Source organism: Cryptomeria japonica, chromosome 9 (assembly GCF_030272615.1).
Source record: "Cryptomeria japonica chromosome 9, Sugi_1.0, whole genome shotgun sequence".
Taxonomy (NCBI): domain Eukaryota; kingdom Viridiplantae; phylum Streptophyta; class Pinopsida; order Cupressales; family Cupressaceae; genus Cryptomeria; species Cryptomeria japonica.
Genome location: NC_081413.1, coordinates 648,734,870 through 648,747,679, shown reverse-complemented (window position 1 = coordinate 648,747,679; position 12,810 = coordinate 648,734,870). Strand labels below are relative to the sequence as shown.

The window sequence follows — 12,810 nt, the reverse complement described above, 5'->3', positions numbered from 1 at the left end:
GCAAGAGATCTAGCTAAGATCCAAGCAATTTACAAGTACCTAATAGGCCAAATAAGACCAATATCTGAAAGTACAATTTTCACTCAAAATCTCTGAAATCTGATCATAGATTCTGAAAGTAGACGAAAAAATAAGCACTTTCAAAAAAAACGGCACCTGAAAAGGAGGTCGTATGAGCTCAAACGAGGCCTTTGAAGTTGCAGAATTGAGGATTGGACAGGTACAGCTGAGAGAATCCGAAAATTCCGAAAAACCTGTGCATCAAAATCAGAAAATAACTACACCACTGCGAAGATCACGAAATTTTAGCCCATTTCAAAAAAAATTGCACCAAAAAAGGAGCAAAAATGAGCAAGATATGGCCTTCCAAAGTTGGACTGCAAAACTGAAAAGCCCAATGGAGAGGGGTTTAAAAATTTTCAAAAAATGCTTATGTGGCGCTGACATCAGCAAAACACTGTGTTAAATTTGACGGCCGTATGACCGTCACGAAAACTTCGCTGCCTGGCTGACTGGGCGTCCGTACTGTACGGACGGATGACTCGGCCTGCTGACTGTGCAGTCCGTACTGTACGGAAATGATGACTGTGCAAGCTGATGTGTGCGTCCGTACTGCTGACTGTGCGTACGGTTGCCTGCGTGTCCGGATGTGTTTATCCACGGGCCACTGGCCGCCTGCCACGTGGCGGGCGTGGTCCTCCGGTCTTTGGGACTGGTGTCCGCGTGGCTGCGCAGAGCAGGGGAGCGGCGTGAGGAATGAAGCCGAGGCCGGAGCGGACGCGGGCTCGGAGCGGCGCCGAAGGAAGACCCGGGAGGCGGGCTGGGGGCGCCGCTGGTGACGCCGGAGCAGAGGGTGGCGGAGCAACTGGACGAGCCGGGAGCTGCACGGGAGGCGGCGCCGTAGGCCGGGAGGGGGCGCCGAGGAGGCGCTGCAGCAGAGCCGGGACGGGAGGCAGCGCCGCAGGCCGGGAGGCGGTCGGTGGCGCAGGAGCCGGAGCGGCGGCCGAGGGCGGTAGCGCGTGCTGCGGGAGGTGTCTGGTACAGTCGGCCAGCGTCGCAGAACGGGCGGAGGGCACTGCCGGGAGGAGGGGACAGACGGCGCACGGCACGGTCGACGGCGTGTACGGGCGCTGTCAGGCACGGAGCACGGCGTCTGCGGCACAGGTACGGTTTCTGCGCACCTGCAGGGACACGCTGCACGGGGGGGGGGGTCTGCGGACCCCCCAAAATGTATTTTTTTTTTTGATTTTTTTTTGCTTTTCAATTTTTTGCTCGAATTTTTCAATTTTTCAATTTTTTTTTTTGATTTTTTTTTTTTTTGAAACAATTTTCAGAATAAAGAAATTTTTTTTGAAAAATATAATGAATATTCGAAAAATCCGTACGATAAGCAAAATTGGGGAAAAAATTTTTCCTCACCAAAATAGGTCGACTTTATAGTCAAAATTTATGGAAATGGCCTCCCGGATTCAACGGTGATGTCCAAATCGCTGTAAGATGCCTCCAAAAAATGAAGATCCCCAAATCCGAAAATAGAAGCCTTCCACGATGTCTCCAAAAACTGATCAACGAAGCCCCAATAGCTCTGATACCATGTTGGATTTTGCCAAGATCAAGGGCACAATGAAAAGCATAAAAGAGACAATAGAATGACAAGAACAAACTGTATTCTCATCAATATAAAAATGATCAACTGGATTAACCAATACAATGAATAGAGGCCTGCTTATATAGGCAAGGCCATATGGATGTATGAGCACACAAATATGACAAGTGGCTCAATGAGAAACAAGGGTAGGTAGGAAATAGGTGTGGGTAGGTAGGAGAAATAATATAATATTCCACATGAGGTGGATCGCCCACCGAAGGTGGAATTATCACTCCACAATAAGTGGATATGATAGTGTAATAACAAGATCAACACCATAAGAGGTGGAATTTCTCCTACACACACTATCCCAATGAGGCACAAACACCCAAGTGTCTCATATCCAAACTACTATGTAATGCATTATCCTAAGTAAACTTAAGTAAGTGTAATAATATCCATGATGAATAATTATTTACACCAACAGAAATGAACATAACTAAACTGGCAGCACCTACATCAGATAAAAATGTTGAACCAGTTACTCCAACAGTATCAAAAAATTCAACAGCGACTGAAGATCAGAACAGAGGAACAGAAAATCGGAAGAATCCTAGGTATGTAAGGTTTAATCATTATGAAGATCATATCATTGGAGACAAAAGCAAAGGAGTGATGGCAAGAAGAAGGTTGGCAACTAATGAGGTATGTTTTATTTCTCAAGTTAAACCGGCAACAATAATTAAAGCTTGTAAAGATGAAAGTTGGATGAAAGGTATGGAAGAAGAATTGGATCAGATAGAAAAGAGTAACACATGGACTTTCATTCCCCGACCTAAAAATAAGAATGTTATTGGAACTAAATGGGTTTTTTAGGAATAAATTGAATGAGGATGGAAAATTTGTGAGGAATAAATCTAGATTGGTTTCTAAAGGATATTCTCATAAGGAAGGAATTGATTATGGTGAAACCTTTGCACCGGTAGCTAGGATTGAAGCTATGAGATTATTTCTTGCTTATGTTGCACATAAGAACTACAAGGTTTATCAGATGGATGTTAAGTGTGCATTTCTGAATGGATATCTTGAAGAGGAAGTTTATATTCAGCAACCTGATGGAATTTCACTTTTAGATGACAAAAATATGGTTTGCAGGTTAAACAAGGCTTTATATGGATTGAAACAAGCCCCTAGAGCTTGGTATGCAAGATTGGATAAATATATTTTGAAGCTTGATTTCACTAAAGGTAATGCTTATAGTAATTTATATTATAAGATCATTGATGATGACATATTGATTATTGAGGTCTTTGTTGATGATACCATTTTTGGAGGTGAAGATAAGTTGTGTATGGAATTCTCTAACAATATGAAGAATGAATTTGAGATGTTTATGATTGGGGAGATGATATTTTTCTTAGTTATGTAGTTTACTCAAACTGATAAAGGTATTTTCATCTGTCAAACTAAGTATGCTAGAGATTTGTTGAAGAAATTTAGTATGGAAAATTTTAAACTGATTAGTACTTCAATGGTTACAAGTGATAAATTGACAAAGAAAGATGCATCTACACCGGTAAATCCTACTAGGTACAATTCTATGATTGGAGGTTTGTTATATCTGACTCAGACTAGACTGGATATAATGAATGCAGTTTGTATTATATCAAGACATCATAGTGATCCTACAGAAAATCATGAGAGTGCAGTGAAAGGGATTTTTAGGTATTTGTAGGGAACAACTAAGTATGGTTTGTGGTATCCTAAAAATGAGGACTTTACATTATGTGCATATATAGATGTAGATTGGGTTGGAGATGTTGATGACCGGAAGAGGACATCTAGTGGAGTTTTCTTTCTTGGAAAGAAACTTTTTTCATGTATCAATAAGAAGCAATCATGCACTTCTTTATCTACTGCTAAAGATGAGTATGTTGTTGCTACTACTAAATGTACACAAGTTCTATGGATGAAGAAAATGTTGAAGGATATAAAGGTCAATTGTAATGAACTGGTAGTTATTCACTATGATAACTCTACTGCTATTGATATATCAAAGAATCCAGTATTTCATTCTAAGACAAAGCACATATCTATCAAGCATAACTTTTTGAAGGAGAAGGTGGAAGCAAATGAAGTCAGGTTGGTTTATGTGAACACTAAAGAGAAGATTGCAGATATTTTCACTACACCTTTGCCTAAATAATCATGAGTACTTTAGAGATAGATTGGGGGTTTCTGCCCCTTCGATAGAGACCTGAGTGATGTTGATTGGCATCAGTTCAATATGCATTATCAGAGCTATTACTCATTATGGATTGATGTGGTGGTGCTAGTACTCAGGGGGAGTAGTCAGCTATAAGAATCAGAGGATTTATAACTTTTCTTTGATGTTTATGTCAGATTTATGGCATTGATGTCAAAGAGGGAGAGATATTTGTGAAAAATAGATCTTAACGGAATATCAGTCAAAGGGGAGTCTGATTCAGAGCTTCATTTCTATATCATTTTGTGGGAGATTCTTGGATGTCTTCTATTGGGGGAGACTATTTTGGCATTTCTTGGTACTTGGATATTTTTCACATCTAGTGTTTCCATCAATGCCAAAGGGGGAGATTGTTGGCAATTTGGAGGAATTGATTGCGTTGCATTGATGTTTTGTCATTAATGGCAACACTGGTTGTTTTGGTTGTTTTCCAATTTCTGGTTGGTTCTGGTAGAGTGGTTGGACTATGATATTGATCCAGTATGATCTGGTATTCTTTGGTTTATGGAATTGGTTTGGATCTATCATTCATACTATTTAGATGTGTATCATGATCAGTTGGTTCAGGATTTGATGACTCAGGAGCTATCATTTGTTCTAGTAAGACTTTTGGTCACTGGTAGGGGTTTTACCGACAGATTTTTCTTGAAGATCTTTTGATGCACATGATAAGTGGTGTCGGTGCGGCTTCTAGATGGCTTTTAGGATGTTGTTGGTGTGTCAACTTGAATTTCATCATCTGAATACTACCTACAACATGTAAGTTTCATAAAATACAAAGGAAATGCTATAGGAAATCCAAACTCAACCAATGAAACTACATGAAATTGATATTAAAATAAAAAATACTATTTTTATCTTCATGATTTAAGTCTCATTGTGTCCTAACTTCACTGTTCCTGGTTGCAGATGGTGTGATCTCAGACAAGCACTAGTAGCTTACAAGATGGCATATGGAGAATGGACTGGTAACTGATAGTTAACTGATACTATGATATGCAATACTAAATGATTATGCTAAATGATTATTCAAAATGAGAAATGCTAAATGAGAAATTCTAAATGATTATACTAAATTGCTTCAAGATTAAAACTCGCGGATGCATAAGTTTTCACAAATGATTAACTTGAAAACTCACTTGAAGACTAACTCTTTCTCAACTCAAACTCTTGATTTTATAGACTTTGAGAGGATAAGATGATGTGGCCTGGATCAACGATCATTATCATATCTACAAATTTAGATGGTTGTGAGCAAAGGTGAAGGTTGAGAGAAAGGGGGAAGGAGAAGACAAGTGTCACTCATCTCACCTTGACTGGGTTGCTGACTGAGGGAATCTAGGGATGGTTGGAGAAGATTTAGGCATGATAGGACAAGTGGACTCAAGTCCTTCCTAAGATGTAGGGATGTTGGAGAGAATATAGAAGAAGGTTCGGAAATATGTGTACATACACAATAGTTCATTGAATTTGGAGGTTGGAGATAAATGATGAATTAATATTTAAGAAATATTAATATCTTTAGCCACATGATTGATGAGTTGGAAAAGGGAAGATGAAATGGAGATAGAAGAATGAGTTGGAAAAGAGATTAAATAATTAAGAATTATTTAATATTTGAGACTATAGGATAGAAGAATAACCATTAGATATTAGATATTAAAATGATTGGAGGAAATAATTAAATATTAGATATTTAATTAACTTGATTAGAAGAATAATTAAATATTAGATATTTAATTAATTAGAGGAATAGGATACATGAATTAATTAATAAAATATTTCAATTAAATTCATTAATAGAAAGACACAAATGAATTAAATAAATTAATCTTTTCAAATTAACTATTTAATAGAAGAATAAACATTAAATAAATATAAAATATTTATTTAATCTATCATAGCCATTTTTATGTGTATACATTTTGCCCCTCTTTGAAATGATGTCAAGACAACATTGTTTCAAAGATTAAATCAAGTATCGATAATGCACCTGATGAAGATAAAAATCATGATTGTGTGCCCCAGATAGTGATTTTTGGATATTGATTTGATGATGATGCCCCCACGAGATATTGTTTGTGCATTAAAGGCCTGAATGATCTCTCGATAGAAGAATAATGTTATATGAAAGATAGATAAATGAATAGATTGCAAATTGATCAGATGAATTAGATTGATAAGATTGATTGGATTGAGATCAAGTCTAGTTTCAGGAAGGACACATCTCGTATAAGACAAAAGATGATCAAAATGTCTGGTTTTGAGAAAGATACATCCTGTATAAGACATGATAGATGATCAAAACATCCAGTTTCAGGGAAGATATTGTTGGCATATGTGCAGAGTATGTTGACATGATGATATTGTGTTGTCATTGATGTCAATATGTTGAAGAGTGAACCGGTTTATTGAAGTTAAGCAACTGGCAAAGTGAACCGGTATATGTGTAAAAGGTGAAGTGGTATGTTTGTCCAAGTGAACCGGTATATGGAATGTTTTCTATCAAGGTTTAATATGGTATGACTACTGGTTGGTAGTCCCAACCTCAGGGTTTTCAGTTGAAGTGTTTTGAGCCTATGTGATTCAACCAATGGCATTGTGTGATGAGTTAGCATTGTAATGGAGATCAAATCATGTTGCCATGTCATCCTCATGCGCGTGAATGATCTTGCATGAAGGGGATTGATCCTATCTACCTCGGGAATGTGTGAAGTCCCTACAAACGGTGAAGAACGTGTGATGGGTTATCACCTCCAAGAAGCGGTGAAGAACTAATGATGGAGAATATCTTGAGATTTGTTCAAGACCGTTGTATTCAAATGCAAAGTGTTCAATGGTCAGGATTGAACCAACTGAATTGCTCAACCTAAATGTTTAGGGTTTAGGGTTTATGCTATCGACCTATTTTTTTCCTATAAGGTCGATGTTGTGTTTCATGTTGAGGTTGTTGGCAAATGTTGTGTGTGTATCTAAGTACAAAGATACATGATTCTTGCCAGACAAAATAAGAGAATTGATACCTATAAAGTGTGTGTGCAGAAGGAAGGAACTAAAATGGATCTGCATTGGCATTGAGTGCTATTACCAGATCATTGTAATACCTGTTGATCTCTAATCACTTCAATAGTTGGAAAATCCCTTAACAGGGTAGCTTTAACCAGCTTGCTATAAATCCTTTAATAGGGTGACTCAAAGCCATTGAGTTCATAAAATCCTCTAATAGGGTAACCTTTAACAGGGTTTAACCCTTAACCAGGTATTCTAGCCATCCCTTAACCGAGTGATCCCTAACAAGATCGGTTCCTAATAGAACCTGTTGTAACAGTCTTTAACTGGACTGGGCTCCTAATAGAGCAAACTTCTAAAGAGTTCAAAAACAGCTTGTGGGTATTCATCCCCACTGTGGTTTTTCCCAGTTGGGTTTTCACATGAAAAATATGTGTGTCATGTGTGATGCCTCTTTCATGTGATGTTTTTTTATTTCCTGTTTAGTGGTGAATCATGTTGTTCTAGTAAATTATTGTAGCTCTGATGATAGATTATCTGTTTATGCATAAGGATAAAGTGGAAATGAGGGATTAGATTGTATGGAAAGCTAAGTGTTGCCGATCTATGTCTTTCACAATCTCATTATGTTTAACTGGTAGTAATCTAGTTTAGACTGGTATTAGTGTTTGTCTGTCAAGTGCATTGTTTGCAGTCAAACCAGTTCAAGAAAAGTTTTTGTGTTTGTACTTATTCACCCCCCCTCTCAGTACCGGTTTGGTACTCACTGTTCATCATTGAGTTATCAAATACATCCTGTATAAGACATGATAAATGATAGTTGAATTAATGATGAAGATATTAAAGTAAATAATTATTCCATTCGATGATGATGTTGGTGTAGGTGATCTAGGTGTTAGACCCATGGGCTCAAGAGGCAGTCATGATTCTTGACTTGATTTGTATTGATGGGACTTCGTAAAATATTGATTATTTTTGTGATATCATTGTATACTTGGACTTTTTATTATTTTATGATGATATATATGATGACATGGACTCTATATGATGATCTTTTATTATGCATGTTACTCTATTTTATGATGATGATTTATATGCATTGATTATATAGATGATGCGATGATATTTTCTCTTCATTATGATGATGCTTTATATGATGATGCAATGATAAATTCTTTTTATTTTTGATTTTTTTTAAATGCAAATGAGAATGATTACTAACTTAAATGATATGTTGATGAAATGATGCAAATGCAATGATCTATATGGGAATGCAAATGAATGAGTGATTTGATTTCTTTTTAATGTGTAGGATGATTTAAATGCAAATGATCTACATGATATGCTTTTGATTTTTATATGTAGTGCTTATAATGATTATGACTCTAAGTGCAAAGATGCAACTAAATGATCTTTAATGAACTTTAATGATAATGCAAATAATAATGATGATACACTACATGATTAATGAAATGCACTTAATTGAATGCAAACTAATGCAATGATTAAAATGAAACTAAATGAAATGGATGATGATTAAAAAATGAATGCACCTACAATGATCAAATGCAAATTGTTTTTGTTTGTCCAAGTATACTCAATCTTTATTCATGACCATTGATCTGTGAATGAAATGAAATGCTTATAATGTAACTGACAATGAATGCTTATAATGCAAATGAATAATGAGCTAATCTAAACTTTAAAAAAATGATCTAACTAAAAATGATACTACCATTCTTCATATGCTTGTCTTGTAACAGTGCTTGATTTCATCATTGAGATTTTAAAATGTTGTAAGAAAATACAAGCAACTTGACACAATGATTCAAGATGACCTGAGTATTTCTTACATGGATTTTGATATAGCAAGTTTATACAAGCAACTCAATATAATGAATCAAGTTGAACTGAGTATTTCTTGTAGAATAGACAAGGATTATCCCCTTTCATGCATGACTCGGAAATTCCTCCTTAATCTTTTGTCTATCATATCCTTAGAAAAGTACATACCTTAATAAGAGATAAACCACAGACAACAATCAAAGAAAATAATCATGCCCCGTCATAGCTTCTCTAATCATGGACATCCTTGAGTCACATAGAGTACATGATTAGCAATAAAATCAAGAAATAAACACTAAATCTTGTAGGTCATTTACATGTTCTTATGGTCATTAACTGATATAATCATCTTGATTAATAATCTTTGATAATCCTTTATTACTTGTTGGTTGATTCTTCATTCCTTGAGTTTCACAATTCAGTTGCTATAAAATGACTTGATCTTTGTTGCTTTGTTGCTCATTATCTGTTTCAAAATCCTAGATGTTTTTGGTTTTTCTAAGTTTTCTGAATGTTTTTGATTTTAAAAGATTCAAAAGATCACCTTAGCAAAAGGAATTAGGATTTTGCCCCCAGCAGAAACAAAAATTTATGTCAGATGTATGAATTCATCAAGATCCAGACCATGGAGGGATACAAATGCAGATTGATTGATTCTGAAAAAATCTAAGACAGTGACTATGACAAGTATGCCAAAGATTGATAACTATTGGTAAGTTGCATATTTTCTGCTAAATGGTTCAAAGAAATAGGTTCAAAAGATTAAATGGATAAGCTAGGATAGATGGAAGCGATATATGTGATAGGATGGAGTGGATAGGTGCTCAAAGCGATCTCATAGATGGAAGAACTCACTTTTTTAGATAGCGCTTGTTTACCAGGTTTTCACCATCTAAATTTATTGCATTTTTTTAATTTTTAATTTTTTTTAATGATTTTCCAAGACTTTAAATCTCAAGCATAGAATTTATTGAGATGAATAGAATTGATAGGTTCATCAAAATAATCACCATCAGGGGTAGATAACTTGTATGCTCTTGTGCCATATGTTTCTCGATCTTGTTGATTTCTTGGATTATCCCTTAGAACTATATCTCCAATCTAAAAATTGTGTGGCTTGACTCTGTGATTATAACTTCTTTTCATTCTCTGTTGATATACTTTCAAATGATCTATTGCATTTTGGTGACATTCCTGGATCAGCTCAAGTTCTTGAAGTCTAGAGACTTGTTGTTCTTCCTCTGATATAAGACCTTTCAAGGAAACTCATAGAGAAGGTATCTCTACTTCTATGGGTAATATGGCTTCTGTTCCATAGACTAGGAAATGTAGAGTTTCCCCCATTGGTGTGCGGATGTTGGTTCGGTATGCCTAAAGAGCAGGATTTAGCTGAATGTGCCAGTCTTTTCCAACTTCATTGACTATTTTCTTCAATATTTTTAAGAGTCTTGTTTGATGTCTCAGCTTGACCATTTCCTTGTGGATAATTTGTAGTAAAAAACCCATGTTGGATATGAAATTGCTCACATAGCTCCTTCACATCTTGATTCTTAAATGGTCTTCCATTGTCAGTGATCATGGTCATAGGAACTCCATAGCAAAAAATTATATAATTCAAGATGAATGATGATATTTGTTTTCCTATCACCTTTGTCAAAGGTACTGCTTCAATACATTTAGTGAAATATTTAGTAGCAGTCAGAATGAACTTATGTCCATTAGAGGATGAAGGATTTATATTTCCTACCAAATCAAGGCCCCATTGAGAAAATGACCAACAATTCTTGTGTTGGTGCATGAATGAGATTCCCATGGATCTGACATTGTTTGTATTTCTTGGCATATGTGAATGAATCTCTCTCCATAGTAGGCCAATAGTAACCCATACGAAGAATTTTCTTATCCAGTGTTAATCCACTTGAGTGTGATCCACAAATACCTGCGTGAACTTCGTTAAGAACTTTCTCAGATTCTTCTTGTTCAAGATATCTCAATAAAGTGCTATCTAGACCTCACCTATATAAGGTATCGCCAATAATAGTATAGCAAGATGACTGACGGATAAAATTTCTTCTTTGATTGCGGGATAGGCCAGGAGGAAGGATATTCTCTTTTAAGTACTGATAGGTATGGCCATATAAGGATTGACTAGTTCCTGATATATGGCAAATCATGTAGGTATACTAGGATTGAATGGTAGGGGTTAAGATATATTCCAAGAGGAATTCGTAACGTTGTTGATTCTCCTGATTATACAAGAGAGATGCTATTGTAGCCATTGCATTTGTTGCTTTGTTCTCATTTCTTAGTATTTGAGTGAATAATACTTCTTCAAAGTGTTCTTTAAACTCTTCTACTAGTTGTTTGTGGGGCATGAGCTTATCATCCTTAGTTTGATGATCATCGTTTATTTGGTTGATGATAAGCTGTGAATCACCATAGACATGTAATTCCTTGATATTCCATTCAATGGCCATTTTGAGCCTAATAGTCAATGCTTCATATTTTGTAGTATTGTTTGTACATGGAAATCCCAGTCTATATGATTTTGGAATTGTGTCTCCCTGAGGTGTGATGAACAAAATTCCTGCACCTAATCCATATTGCATATAAGAACCATCAAAGTACAATTCCCAAAATTTTGTACTTACTATTAGAATGTCTGCATCAAGAAATTCAATGTGCAATTGTATGTCATTTTGTAAAGGTGCTTCAACTAATTAATCAGCAATGACCTGTCCTTTGATAGCTTTTCAATCAACATACTCTATATCAAATTCACTTAGTATCATAACCCATTTGGCTAGTATGCCTATCAAAGTTGACTTGTTCAGCAAATACTTTAGTGGACCTATCTTTTCTATTAGTTTCACATAATGAGTCAGCATATAATGTCATAGCTTATGAGTTGCAAATACAACTGCTAGACATGTCTTCTCTATTGATGTATAATTCAGTTCATAGCCGACAAGTGTTCTACTGATGTAATATACTGCTCTTTCTTTTCCTTCTTCATTGTGTTGTGCTAGGAGAGTGCCTAATGATATGTTTGTCACTGAGATATAGAGTAACAATGGTTTCCCTTTGATTGTGATACTAGTATTAGAGAATTCATGAGATATTCTTTGATTTGCATAAAAGCCTCTTCACATTTCTGATCCCATTTGAATGGAACGTTCTTATGTAAAAGATGAATGAATGGATGACATCTATCTGCTAATTGAGAGACAAATCTTCTGATTGATTGCAATCTTCCTTGTAAAGATCGCAATTGACTTATGTTCCTAGGTGACTCCATTTCCATGATGGCTTTGACCTTTTCAGGATCTACTTCAATTCCACGAGCTGATAAAATGTACCCAAGAAGTTTTTCAGAGTTTACTCCAAAAGCACATTTCTTTGGATTTAATCTCAACTGATATCTTTCCAGCCTATCAAAGATCTTTCTTAAGATGTTTAAATGTTCGTGTCTTGTATGAGATTTTGCAATTATATCATCTACATAATCTTCCATAAATGTATGCATCATATCATGGAAAATTGTTGTCATAGCTCTTTGATAAATTGCTCCTACATTCTTAAGCCCAAATGACATAATATTCCAGCAATAAGTAGCCCATGCACAGGTGAATGTTGTCTTTTCTTGATCTTCAGGGGTGATTCTTATTTGATTGTATCCTAGTGTAAAGCAGAAAAATCGAACCCTAGTCGTTCTCCCCTCCCCAACTCCAAGGAGAGAGAAGGGAGAGTCACTAGGGTTGATGGTTTTCACTTAGGAGAGACTTTACATTCAAAAGAGGGGTTGAAACCCACAAGATCCAATCCCACGCAATGCAAGATTGGATTCTATATGAGTTTCAAGGGTTGTGATAGCAAGGATACCCTCTTTTGTAAAGAATGTAGATAGAAAGATTGAACTAGGAATGCATGTAAAGTGGGAAATATTCACTTATAAACAAAGATAGGGATATGATATGAAGCTGCGGACCTGGAATTAGCAGTAAAATGTCAAGATGGCACTGTCCTGCAAATTTGAGCAAAAGTTGACGGGATGATGGCGCCCGGCGTGCACACGGTCCTCCGAAAAATCCGCAAAACGAAG

At 36.2% G+C, this 12,810-nt stretch overlaps 1 protein-coding gene across 1 annotated transcript in view; it reads left to right on the top strand.

Moving 5' to 3' along the window:
* Nucleotides 1-756: 756 nt before the first annotated feature.
* Nucleotides 757-12,810, top strand: part of LOC131059687 (uncharacterized) — a 35,151-nt gene continuing 23,097 nt past the window's right edge. The window contains exons 1-2 of the mRNA XM_059211867.1: nucleotides 757-1,210; nucleotides 2,076-2,205. Of these exons, the coding sequence (XP_059067850.1) occupies nucleotides 757-1,210; nucleotides 2,076-2,205 (584 nt within the window). The remainder of the gene's footprint in view (nucleotides 1,211-2,075; nucleotides 2,206-12,810) is intronic.